Source organism: Tachyglossus aculeatus, chromosome 3, assembly GCF_015852505.1.
Source record: "Tachyglossus aculeatus isolate mTacAcu1 chromosome 3, mTacAcu1.pri, whole genome shotgun sequence".
NCBI classification, from domain to species: Eukaryota; Metazoa; Chordata; class Mammalia; order Monotremata; family Tachyglossidae; genus Tachyglossus; species Tachyglossus aculeatus.
Genome location: NC_052068.1, coordinates 15,977,167 through 15,990,997, shown reverse-complemented (window position 1 = coordinate 15,990,997; position 13,831 = coordinate 15,977,167). Strand labels below are relative to the sequence as shown.

The 13,831-nt window shown below is 43.2% G+C and overlaps 1 protein-coding gene across 1 annotated transcript in view; it reads left to right on the top strand.

Moving 5' to 3' along the window:
- Window positions 1-13,831, top strand: part of WDFY4 (WDFY family member 4) — a 442,717-nt gene that overhangs the window by 340,423 nt on the left and 88,463 nt on the right. The window contains exons 48-50 of the mRNA XM_038744298.1: window positions 1,919-2,038; window positions 2,604-2,721; window positions 6,011-6,120. Of these exons, the coding sequence (XP_038600226.1) occupies window positions 1,919-2,038; window positions 2,604-2,721; window positions 6,011-6,120 (348 nt within the window). The remainder of the gene's footprint in view (window positions 1-1,918; window positions 2,039-2,603; window positions 2,722-6,010; window positions 6,121-13,831) is intronic.

The window sequence follows — 13,831 nt, the reverse complement described above, 5'->3', positions numbered from 1 at the left end:
TGTTGGGTAGGGACCATGTCTATATGTGGCCAACTTGGACTACCCAAGCGCTTAGTACAGTGCTCTGCACACAGTAAGCGCTCAATAAACATGATTGAATGAATGAATGAATGAAATATAGAGGCCCTCGCCCCACCCAAATACGACCTCTTTTCCCTGTATATTTGATTGAGAGAACTGGGATGAATTTAATTTGTAATAATAATAGTACTTGGTAAGTGCTTTCTATGTGCCAAGCACTGTTCTAAACACTATGGGAAATACAACTTAATCAGGTTGGACACAGACGCTGTCCCACATGGAACTCACACTCTTAATTCCCATTTTACACATGAGGTAACTGAGGCCCCGAGAAGTGAAGTGACTTGCCCAAGGTCACCCGGCAGACATAATAATAATAATGATGGCATTTGTTAAGCGCTTCCTATGTGCAGAGCACTGTTCTAAGCGCTGGGGGGATACAAGGTGATCAAGTTGTCCCACGTGGGGCTCGCAGTCTTAATTCCCATTTTACAGAAGAGGGAACTGAGGCTCAGAGAAGTTAAGTGACTTGCCCAAGGTCACACAGCAGACATGTGGCGGAGCCGGGATTCGAACCCACGACCTCTGACTCCAAAGCCCGTGCTCTTTCCAATGAGCCACGCTGCTTCTCTTAAGACATGTGGCAAAGCTCCTTCCGACTCCCAGGACCATGCTCTAGCCATTAAGCGATGCTGCCATAACCTGCTTCTAGCATTAGCATTCATTACTATTTATAACTCTTTAAAAGACAGGCAGAAAGGTAAAACCTAGAAGGAAACGGTGGCCTAGAGAAATCAAGAGATTCTTGTGAAGTCTTAGTGATAGCCTTTAAATCTGTGATATTGTACTTCCCAAGCGCTTAGTACAGTGCTCTGCACACAGTAAGCACTCAGTAAATACGATTGAATGAATATTATAGTCAAAGCAGCATGCCCTAGTGGAAAGAGTATGGGTCATGAGTTCTGACCCTTGCTCTGTCACTTCGCTGTGTCCCCTCACTTCACTTCTCCGTACCTCAGTTACCTCATCTGTCAAATGGAGATTGAGATTGTGAACCCCATGAGGGACAAAGACTGTATCCAACCTCACTTGTCTACATATTTTTTTGTTGTCTGTCTCCCCCTTCTAGAATGTGAGCCCATTCTTGGGTACGGACCATCTCTATATGTTGCCAACTTGTACTTCCCAAGCGTTTAGTACTGTGCTCTGCACACAGTAAGTGCTCAATAAATATGATTGAATGAATGAATGAACGAATTTGTTTTTATCCACCACAGCACTTAGTACACTGCCTGGCACGTAGTTAGTGCTTCACAAATACCATAATCATTATAATAATAATAATGGCATTTGTTAAGTCCTTACTATGTGCAAAGCAGTGTTCTAAGCACTGGGGAGGATACAAGGTGATCAGGTTGTTCCACGTGGAGCTCACAGTCTTCATCCCCATTTTACAGATGAGGTAACTCAGGCACAGAGAAGTTAAGTGACTTGCCCAAAGTCACACAGCTGACAAGTGGCAGAGCTGGGATTTGAACCCATGACCTCTGACTCCAAAGCCCGTGCTCTTTCCATTGAGCCACGCTGCTTCACATGTTGCCCTAAAAGTAGAACTTGGTAATGCCTAGACATATAATTTTTGACTACAATACATTATAAAGAGTATTTTTTTTGCAACCCTATAGAACTGGAAGATTGCATCAGTATATCATCTGTATCATTTGGAAATAAGTCTCTCCTCCATCTTTTCTTTTAATCAGAAGATTTATTTTCATTCATTCATAGGGCATTGATAATTTTTTTTTCTTATTTAATAACTGGTAAAATTGGCTGTATCTCTTGAAATGGGGTGCAGTAACAATCGCTAATGATTTAAATTTTTTTTTTTACATAACAGAAAAGAGATATCAGTAATTTTGAATACCTCATGTACTTAAACACCCTGGCTGGCCGGACTTATAATGATTATATGCAGTATCCTGTGTTCCCTTGGATTCTTGCTGATTATACCTCAAAGGTAAGATGTTATCAAGGTAAAGTATTTACCTTTTGTACTACTGCCTAAGTGAACTGAGCTGCTCCACAGATTAATTCTGGCCCAACTCTGACTAATGGGTTCCCTTGTCTCAACAAGACTCTGGCAAAGGAACAAACTTCATATCAGAGATCAACTGAATCAATAAATCAATCAAATCCTCCTCACTCTAGACCATATGCCCAAGCGCTGTTAAAAGGACGATTTTAAAAACACTTTTGCTCAAGCAGCTGGACATTATTTCATTATTGTATTTTTTTTTTTTTTAATTTGGATCATCCCCAAAATGATTCTGGTCATTTGGATTTTCTTGCTCTTCTCCTTCCCTGTCCCTCTCTTCTTAGGTCTTGTGGGGTCACTAACTCCTTAGACATAAAACCCTATCAGATCAAGATGCAAACTGGTTTAATCACCAGTGGGGGTGAAAACAAATGACAATAAAGTAATAACCGGGACAATAAAACAAAGCAGCATAACCTCCCTGAGTTTGCCATAGGGCACCAGCAGGTCTTCATGGGGAGTATCAATTGCCACATCTCCTTTCCAGACTTTGAACTTCATGAATCCCAGGACTTTTCGGGACCTCTCAAAGCCTATGGGGGCCCAGACCAAAGAAAGGAAATTGAAGTTCACGCAGAGATATAAAGACGTTGAAAAAAGTGAAGGTGAGTGGAATCTGGTTTCATACATTAAAGCCCTGCGTATTGGCATCTAGTGAAGAAATGTGACTAAAGTCTAGTTATATGGACAAGGAAATAATGCTTAATGTGGAGTGTGGGATGGAATGGCTTTAAATAGAAGCACCGTGGCTTAGTGGAAAGAACCCGGGCTTGGGAGTCGGAGGTCGTGGGTTCTAATCCCAGCTCTGCTACTTGCCAGCTGTGTGACTTTGGGGAAGTCACTTCACATCTCTGTGCCTCAGTTACCTCATCTGTAAAATGGGGATTAAGACGGTGAGCCCTATATGGGACAACTTGAATACCTTGTACCTACCCCAGTGCTTAGAACAGTACTTGGCACATAGTAAGTGCTTAACAAATACCTTTGCACATAGTAAGTGCTTAATAAATGCCTTTAAAAAATATTATTATTATTATTATCTGCCTATATTGACGAAATCATCCCCAACTTTCTTTGCCACAAATCAATAAGGCTGGTACCATTTCACATAGCCTAGCAAATACTACCTAGAGACAGAACAGCTCATTCTTTCATACAATCATATTTATTGAGTGCTTACTGTGTGCAGAGCACTGTACAAAGCGCTTAACAGCTCTGAAGCTCAATTCCAGCTACCAGATTGCTAAGTGATTGAGGACAACCATGAAGCCACCTCATCCTGCAGCAGAGATAAATGTAGGAGAATAACTCTACTTTATTTATGGTCCAAGACAAGTTCTAGTGCATTGGGTTGAAAATCTAGCTGGCAAGTACATTTGTTGAAATTGGCATAATCAGATCGGGGCCCGGTCTCCCGATATAGAAAATAGAGTAAAATTAATGTGGGTAACGAACCACAATTGTATTCATCCTCACCTTCAGTGGTCTGTTCCCAGCAAAGGAAGATTCAAGTCAAAAATGGTACAGCAACTATCTCCTGGAGCCATTCCTAAAATATCAAACAATCATAAATATTGAGCACTTACTGTCTACAGAGCACTTCATTCAGTTGTCTTTATTAAGTGCTTACTGTGTGAAGAGCGTACACAGTATACGTACACAGTAAGCCTACTACAAAGTGCTTGAAAAAGAACAATACTGTAATAAACAGTGACAATCCCTCCCCACAATGAAATCATTTAGTCTAGAGGCGGGGAGATGGACATCAATGCAAATAAATGAATTTACAGATAAATATATAAGTGCTATACTAAGCACTTGGGTGAGTACAACACAGCAGAGTTGGCAGACATGTTCCCTGCCCAAATAATAATGATAAAAATAATAATAATAATGATTGTGGTATTTGTTAAGCCCTTACTATGTGCCAAGTGATAGGTAGATACAAGGTAATTTAGTCAGACAAAATCCCCCCTTACCCACACAGGGCTCATAGTCTAAGTAAACAAGAGAACAGTTAATGACTCCCCATTTTATAGATAATGATAATAATAGTGGTATTTGTTAAGCGCTTACTATGTTCCAAGCACTGTTCTAAGCGCTGGGGTAGATACAAGGTAATCAGTTTGTCATCCCACTTGGGGCTCACAGTCTTAATCCCCATTTTACAGCTGAGGGAACTGAGGCCCAGAGAAGTGAAGTGACTTGCCCAAGGTCACACAGCAGACAAGTGGTGGAGCCTGGGTTAGAACCCATGGCCTCTGACTCCGAAGCCTGGGCTCTTTCCCCTAAGCCATAATTGAAACTGAGGCACAGGTTCAATCATTGTCAGTCATTCTTATTTATTGAGTGCTTACTGTGCACAAAGCACTGTGCTAAGCCCTTAACAGATAATTTAAGTAACTTTCCCAAGGTCTCACAGAAGGCAAATGGTGGAACCAGGATTAGAATTCAGGTCCTTAGACCCCTCCAAGGCCCATGCTCTTTCCACTAGGCCACACCGATTCTTCTGAGGGACTCCCCCTTGTCCCCCTCTCCATCCCCCCATCTTACCTCCTTCCCTTCCCCACAGCACCTGTATATATGTATATATGTTTGTACATATTTACTACTCTATTTATTTATTTATTTTACTTGTACATATCTATTCTATTTATTTTATTTTGTTAGTATGTTTGGTTTTCTTCTCTGTCTCCCCCTTTTAGACTGTGAGCCCACTGTTGGGTAGGGACTGTCTCTATATGTTGCCAACTTGTACTTCCCAAGCGCTTAGTACAGTGCTCTGCACACAGTAAGCGCTCAATAAATACGATTGATGATGATGATGGAAGGGCCTGGGTGAAAGAATAGTGGGCCAGTTGGAAGAATTGTGGACTCCACCATGATACTGAGTACCGCTTGCCCAGAATTTCTCCCTCCACCAATTGAACACTGTGGTCTGGCAAGGCACAAAATCTCCTTGCTTTAATTAGGGCTCCATCTTCAATAACTGATTTATCCTCCCTTGTGCCCCAGTATTTCACTGTTATGATGGAGAGTTGCAGGGATGAATAATAAAAATAAAAATAATCATGATAATAACAATACTGATATTTGTTAAGGGCTGGCTATATGCCAGGCACTGTATTAATCGCTTGAGTGGATAGGAGCTAATTGGGTTGTACACAGTCCCTGTTCCACATGGGGCTCACAGTCTTCATCCTGACTTCGCAGTTTTAATAATAATAATAATGATAATGGTGGCATTTGTTAAGTACTTACTATGTGCAAAGCACTGTTCTAAGCGCTGGGGAGGTTACAAGGTGATCAGGTTGTCCCACGGGGGGCTCACAATCTTAATCCCCATTTTACAGATAGGTAACTGAGGCACAGAGAAGTGAAGTGACTTGCCCAAAGTCACACAGCTGACAATTGGTGGAGCTGGAATTTGAATCCATGACCTCTGACTCCAAAGCCCAGGCTCCTTCCACTGAGCCACCGGGCTTCTCATTCTGATTTCCAGGCCTGTACTCTAACCACCAGGCCGTGCTGCTTCTGAAGGTCCAGAGAACCGGCCCTGAACATCACACGGCCTGGGCTTTGTTCGAGTCACACCAATTGACTTTTAAGCCACCTCACTAAACCTCTGGTTGCCTCAGTTTCCCCATTTCTAAAATGGTGCTCATTTGCCAGTGGCATATAATGTCTCTTGAATTCTGGAATCACAATTGCTACCAACTAGGTAAAATCGTGTAGCATTTGTGTTTTCTCCAGTGTTTTTTCTTAAGACTTTTTAATGTTAGTTCTTGTTGCTCGTTCTTTCCTGGTAAGTAGTAGCTGTGGTGTCTCCTTTCCTTTAATGCATAGCGAGTGAGTAAAGCTCTTGAAACCTAATTCTTTGTGTCTGATCTACAGGAGATCTTACAGTCCGGTGTCATTACTATACTCACTACTCATCTGCCATCATAGTCGCATCTTACCTGGTCAGAATGAAGCCGTTTACTCAAACCTTCTGCTCTCTGCAGGTAATGATAGTAATGGCGGTATTTGTTAAATGCTTACTATGTGCTAGACTCTGTACTGAGCAAATCAAGTTGGACACGGTCCCTGACCCATGTGGGGCTCAACGGTCTCAATTCCTATTTTAAAGATAAGGTAACTGAGGCACATGAAGTGAAGTGACTTGCCCAGTGTTGCACATATGACAAGTGGGGAAGTCAGGATTAGAACCCATGACCTTCTCACTCCCAGGACTGGGCTTTAGCCACTAAACTCCGCTGCTTCTCTAAATCACCGGCTAGTTAGTCTGTTCACACCAACCCTACCATAACTTAAAAATCTGTGGAAAGAAATCCTTACCTGGCGTTTGGTTTAAGAGATATATCCTTGGCCTACATATGAGTTTCAGTCAATCAACTGATGGTATTTACTGAGCACTAACTGTATGTGGAGCACTTTGTGAGATGTTTGGGAGAGAACAATACTATGGAGTTAGTAGACATGACATCTACTTTGGCTTCCTGGATTTATTTTCTGGTATGATCGGGGGGATTTATTAGGCATCTGTGGAGTGTGATGCACTTGCGAAGGTACAGCAGAAGCACAAGATGTGATCCCTGCCCACAAGGAGTTTACAATCTACCTTCACATGAAGGAAAAACTCCTCACTATTGGCTTCAAGGCTTTACTTCACCTCGCCCCTTCCTACCTCATCTCCCTGCTCTTCTCCAGTCCAGCCCACACATTCTGTTCCTCTGCCGCTAACCTCCTCACTGTGCCGCATTCTCCCCTGTCCCGCTGACGACGCCAGGCCCACGTCCTTCCCCTGGCCTGGAATGCCCTCCCTCCTCACATCCGCCAAGATAGCTCTCTTCCTCCCTTCAGAGCCCTCCTGAGAGCTCACCTCCTCCAGGAGGCCTTCCAAAACTGAGTCCCCCCTTCTTCCTCTGCTCCTCCTCCCCTCCCCACCACCCCAACTCCCTCCCTCTGCCCTTCCCATCCCCACAGCACTTGTGTATATTTGTTCATATTTATTACTCTATTGATTTTATTAATGATATGTATATATCTATAATTCTATGTATCTATTTTGATGGTATGGACACCTATCTTCTTGTTTTATTTTGTTGTCTGTCTCCCCCACTTCTAGACTATGAGCCTGTTGTTGGGTAGGGACAGTCTCTATCTGTTGCCAGATTGTACTTTCCAAGCGCTTAGTACAGTGCTCTGCACACAGTAAGCGCTCAATAAATACGATTGAATGAGTGAATTAATGAATATGCAGCAATGATTAACAAACAGTGTGAACAGGAAGTAAAAAAAAAATGATACAGCAGGGAGTATATAAGCAATGTAGCTCCAGTAGAAAGAGCAAGGACCTGAGAATCAGGAGATCTGGGTTCTAATCCTGAAGCCTCCACTTGCCTGCTATGCAATTTTACCCAAGTCACTTAACTCTTCTGTGCCCCAGTTTCCTTATCTGTAAAGTGGGATGAAATACCTGTTCTCCCTCCCCCTAAGGACATGGAGCTCATCTCTTTGTTGTCGTATTATATTCTCCCAAGTGCTTAGTACAGTGCTCTGCACACAGTAAGCGCTCAGTAAATATGAAAATGAATTAATGAACTTCATGTGGGAGAGGGATTGTGACCTGATTATCTTGTATCTAAGTCAGCTCTTAGTGTGGTGCTTGGCACATAGTCAATGCTTATCAGATATTATTATTATTATTATTGTTGTCATTATTGTTGTTCTCCTTCCTATTTGAAGACTGGAAATATTACGATTATATCAGGATATTTGAAGTTCCTTGAGGTCAGGGATCAGGTGTATTATTGATATTTTTTATGGTATTTGTTAAGCGCTTACTATGTGCCAGGCACTGTTCCAAGTACTGGGGTCGATAATCAGGTTGGGCACAGTTCGTGTCCCATATACTCTCCCAAGTGTTTGTACAGCGTTCTACAAAGGGTAAGTGCACAATAAATATTTTGACTCATTTATGAAATAGCTGAAAAGGTAATTAAATATATAAATAAATGCACAAATATAATATGCATAGGTATATAAAGGCCGAGGATTAGAGTGAAATATGTAAGTGCTAAGGGTGAGGTTGAATAGCTGTGAATGGCTTGTTTTGAAATAGTCAGGCAAAATTCCTTGTGCTGCAGATTCTTTTTATCTAACATAGTTTGCATTCATGGCCTTGGCTTGATGCAGCCTATTAAATTTATTGCCCTGGGAGGGAGGCACTTGGGACTGTGGCCTTGAATAGCTAGGGCAAGCTACTTGCTCCGCTGAAACAGTGTCGTGTGGTTTTGAAGAAAAACAACAACCCTGGAATATGTCTTGACAAAAAATAAAAGGAACCCAAGTGGTCTGCATTTTTTTTCTCCCTTTCTAATTAGCATCCACATTTTTGCTAGTCACCAGTGGAAATTCCCCATCAGCGCCTGAGTGCTTTTACCACTATGGTTCTTTCCCCCACTCTATGGGAGCCCCCTTCTCCTCCATTTCCTCTCTACCTGAGCCGAGATTAATCCCACAGGGCCAGCTCTGCCTTTCTTCTCTCTGGAAACCTGATAGCACAAAGATTTCATGTTTATCCAGCTCCCTCTCCCTCTTCTATCCTGTTTTCCCTCTTCCTCTTCTCCTCTCTCCCCTAACTCTTGCATTAGGTAGAAGACTGCTCACTCAGCCTATGACACTTTCAAAGTCATCACCAAGCCAATAAAAATACTTTTTCAGTGAGCTTGATATAGAAAACAACTTGAGAGATGAAAAGATGGATGGATGGTTGGATGGATGGAAGGTTGGATCAATCTGTTCATTGATGGTATTTATTTAGCGCTCAATAAGTACCATCGATTGATTGATTGAGGGAATGATAAATACAACAGAGGTGGTAGACATATTCCTTACCCTCAAATAGTTTACAGTCTACTGGGGGAGAGAAACATTAATATAAATACATTAGGGATACGTACATAAATGCTGTCGTGCTGAGGGTGTATGACAATCGTGTGCTTGAAGCCTAGAGATCTAAGTGCATAGGAGATGCGGAAGGGAGAAGTAAAAATAATAATAATGATGGTATTTGTTAAGTGCTTACTATGTGCCAAGCACTGTTCTAAGCACTGGGGTAGATACAAGGTAATCAGGTTGTCTCAGATGGGGCTTACAGTCTTAATCCCCATTTTACAGATGAGATAACTGAGGTCCAGAGAAGTTAAGTGACTTGACCAAAGTCACACAGCTGATAAGTGGCAGAGCCAGGATTAGAACCCATGACCTCTGACTCCCAACCCCGTGCTTTTTCTACTAAGCCATACTGCTTCTCTAAGTAAGAGAAAAGAGTACTTAACCGGTGAAGGCCTCATGGAGGAGATGTGATTTGAATAAAGCTTTGAAGGTAGAGAGAATAGTGATTTGTTGTATATGGAGGAGAGGGAGTTCCCCTTAGAGGAAAGGAATTGGTGGTGGGGTAGACAAGGTGGAGATACAGAGGGGCAAAATATGCAGCTTAGGGATCGTAGTAGGAAATCTGAGAGAGAAGGTAATAATAATAATAGTAATGATGGCATTTGTTAAGTGTTAAGTACTTTACTGTTCTAAGCTCTGGAGTAGATACAAGGTAAGCAGGTTGTCCCACGTGGGGCTCACAGTCTTAATCCCCATTTTTCAGATGAGGTAACTGAGGCACAGAGAAACTAAGTGACTTGCCCGAAGTCACACAGCTGACAAGTGGTGGAGCCGGATTTAGAACCCACGAAAGTCACACAGCTGACAAGTGGTGGAGCTGGGATTAAAACCCACGACCTCTGACTCCCAAGCCTGGGCTCTTTCCACTAAGCCAAGTTGTTTCTAGGAAGGGGTAAGCTGACTGAATGCTTCATAGCCTATGGTAAGAAGTTTGGTGCAGAAGTAGATGGGCAAACGCTGAAGATTCTTGAGGACAGGGGAAACATGGACTAAATACTTTTAAGAAATATGTTCTGGGCAGCTGAGTGAACTATGTGGTGGAATCAGGGGAGAAACCTGAAGTAGGGTGGTCAGTGAGAAGGTCAATGCCGTAGTCAAGGTAATATTTGATAAGTGCTTTGATCGGTAGCAGTTTGGATGGCAGGGGTTGGGGGTGGAATTTAGTGATGTTGTGAAGGTAGAACCCACAGGATTTGATGACAGATTGGATATGTGGATTGATTGAGAGATATGAGTTGAAGAGAATGCCACGGTTACACACATTATTTGAGACAGGGAGGATAGTGTTGTTTACAGTGATGGGAAAGGCACAGGGAAGATAGAGTTTGTGACGGAAGATGAGGAGTTCTACTTTGGACCTATTTAGTTTTCAGTGCCAGGAGGACATCCTGATAGGGATGTCCTGAAGCCAGGAGGAAATGCAAAACTGCAGAGGAGAATGGTCAGGGCTGGAGAGGTAAATTTGGGAATGATTCACATAAAGAATGGTAGTTTGATTGCTCTCTTCCACTTCAAAACCTTATTGAAGGCTGATACCCTCCAAGAATCCTTCCCCGACTGTCCTCATTATCATCAAACATATTTATTGAGCGCTTACTGTGTGCAGAGCACTGTACTACGTGCTTGGGAACTACAAATTGGCAACATATAGAGACAGTCCCTACCCAACAGTGGGCTCACAGTCTAAAAGGGGGAGACAGAGAACAAAACCAAACATACTAACAAAATAAAATAAATAGAATAGATATGTACAAATAAAATAAATAAATAAATAAATAAATAGAGTAAAAAAATATGTACAAACATATATACATATATACAGGTGCTGTGGGGAAGGGAAGGAGGTAAGATGGGGGGGAAGGAGAGGGGGACGAGGGGGAGAGGAAGGAAGGGGCTCAGTCTGGGAAGGCCTCCTGGAGGAGGTGAGCTCTCAGCAGGGCCTTGAAGGGAGGAAGAGAGCTAGCTTGGCGGATGGGCAGAGGGAGGGCATTCCAGGCCCGGGGGATAACGTGGGCCGGGGGTCGATGGCGGGACAGGCAAGAGCGAGGTACGGTGAGGAGATCAGCGGTGGAGGAGCGGAGGGTGTGGGCCGGGCAGTAGAAGGAGAGAAGGGAGGTGAGGTAGGAGGGGGCGAGGTGATGGACAGCCTTGAAGCCCAGGGTGAGGAGTTTCTGCCTGATGCGCAGATTCATTGGTAGCCATTGGAGATTTTTGAGGAAGGGAGTGATATGCCCAGAGCGTTTCTGGACAAAGATAATCCGGGCAGCAGCATGAAGTATGGATTGAAGTGGAGAGAGACACGAGGATGGGAGATCAGAGAGAAGGCTGATGCAGTAGTCCAGACGGGATAGGATGAGAGCTTGAATGAGCAGGGTAGCGATTGGGATGGAGAGGAAAGGGCGGATCTTGGCAATGTTGTAGAGCTGAGACCAGCAGGTTTTGGTCACGGCTTGGATGTGAGGGGTGAATGAGAGAGCAGAGTCGAGGATGACACCAAGGTTGCGGGCTTGTGAGACGGGAAGGATGGTAGTGCCATCAACAGAGATGGGAAAGTCAGGGAGAGGGCAAGGTTTGGGAGGGAAGACAAGGAGTTCAGTCTTCGACATGTTGAGCTCTCCTCCCACTCCCTTCTGTGTCACCTTGACTTGCTCCTTCATTCATCCTCCTTCCCATCCCCACATAACTTATATGCATATCTGTAAGTTTATTTATTTATTCATTTATTCGTGTATATTAATGTCTGTCTCCCCCTCTAGACTGTGAGTTTGTTGTGGGCAGGGAGTATGTCTATTTGTTGTTGTACTCTCTTGAGCATTGAGTACAGTGCTTTGCACACAGTAAGCACTTGATAAATACGATTGATTGAATGAATGACTGAATGAAGTTGAAGTCACGAGAGCTAATGAGCTCTCTGAGAGGGTGAATGTCAATGGGGAATAGAAGAAGACCCCAGAACTGAACCTTGAGGGGACCCCCCAAGTTAGAAGGAAGGAGGCAGAGGAGAAGCCTGCAAAAGGGACTGAGAAGGGAGAGGTGATTTTAATAAGGCTTTGGAGACAGGGAGAGTGACGGTCTGTCCTATATGAAGTGGGAGAGAGGTCCAGATCAGAGAGAGGACAAGGGGAAGGGGTTGGTAGTGAGATAGATAAGATACTATACAGTAATTAGATTAGTACTAGTGCAACAAAGTATGCCACCTGGGTTGTAGTAAAAATCAATGAGGTAAGGTAGGAGGGGGCCAGCTGATTTGTTGTTTTCCAGCATGTGATATGGAGTTTCTCCTGGTGGAGGTGGTTGTGCAACAATGGAGGTTCTTGTGGACTAGGGAGACATGGACTGGATCTTTTTATTTATTTTTTTTTATTTTACATGATCAGGGTAACAGAGTGAAGTGAGGACTGGAATGGGGACAGACAGGAGGCAGGGAGGACAGTGAGAAGTTGCACCCAATAGGAGCAGGGAACATGTCTATCAACTGTGTTTTATCGTATTCTCCCAAGCACTTAGTACAATGCTCTGCACAGTAAACATTAAGTAATAGTAATAATAGCAGTGGCATTTGTTAAGCACTTACTACAAAGCACTGTTTTAAGCCCTGGGAGGATACAAGGTGATCATGTCCCACATGGGGCTCGCAGTCTTAATCTCCATTTTACAGAGTCATTCATTCATTCATTCAATTGTATTTATTGAGCGCTTACTGTGTGCAGAGCACTGTACTAAGCACTTGGGAAGTACAAGTTGGCAACATATAGAGATGGTCCCTACCCAACAGTGGGCTCACAGTCTAGAAGATGAGGTAACTGAGGCCCAGAGAAGTTAAGTGACTTGCCCAAGGTCACACAGCAGACACATGAGAGAGCCGGGATTAGAACGCATGACCTCTGACTCACAAGCCCATGCTTTTTCCACTGAGCCACGCTGCTTCAATAAATATGATTGACTGATTGAATACCTCTCTTCCTTTCAGATGTTCACTAATTCTCAGGAAATTATTTCTGTTGTCTTGGGGTTTATATTAGTAGTGTTTATAATAAATTTACGCTATGAATTCATGGAAGAATTTATTAGGGGAGGTATTCGTAAGCTACTCTCCCTGCCAATCCTTTTCTCCTTGCCAAGAGCAACATGGTCAAATTGAAAAAGTTGGGGTTGGGAGGCAGAAAACACAAGTCCTTATCCAGGCTTCACCACCGGCCTGCTGTGTCACCTTAGGCAAGACACTGAATTATCTGTGCCTCAGTTTCCTCATTTGTAAAATAAATCAATCTATCAGTGGTATTTATTGAGACCTTACTAGGCATAGAGCACTGTATTTAGCCCTTGGAAAGTACAACACAACAGAGTTGGTTGACGCAATCCCATGTCCTAAAATGCCAACCGTCTAAAGAGAGAGACAGGCAGGAAAATAATTTACGGTAGTGGAAATAAATGGTTGAGTGCAGGAAGGTGTACTTAAGTGCTGTGGGGCTGAGGACAGGGTGACTATCAGGGGTTTAAGGTATGATGATCTGAGTGCATAGGTGTCATAGATGGGAGAGCAGGTAGGAGAAATGGCTTAAGCAGGGAAAACCTGTAGGGGAGATGTGGGGAAAGGAGGGAAAAAGTATTCTTTGCGTAGGCCTCGAAGGGAATCGAAAATATACGAACTCGTAAAATGTAGTAGGAGTTTAAGCCAGATGTCTCAGTGTGCACAGTGTTAAACTGGCCTTTCCATTTAGCTCCAAAGTGCAATAACATGCGAAAGCTACCGAA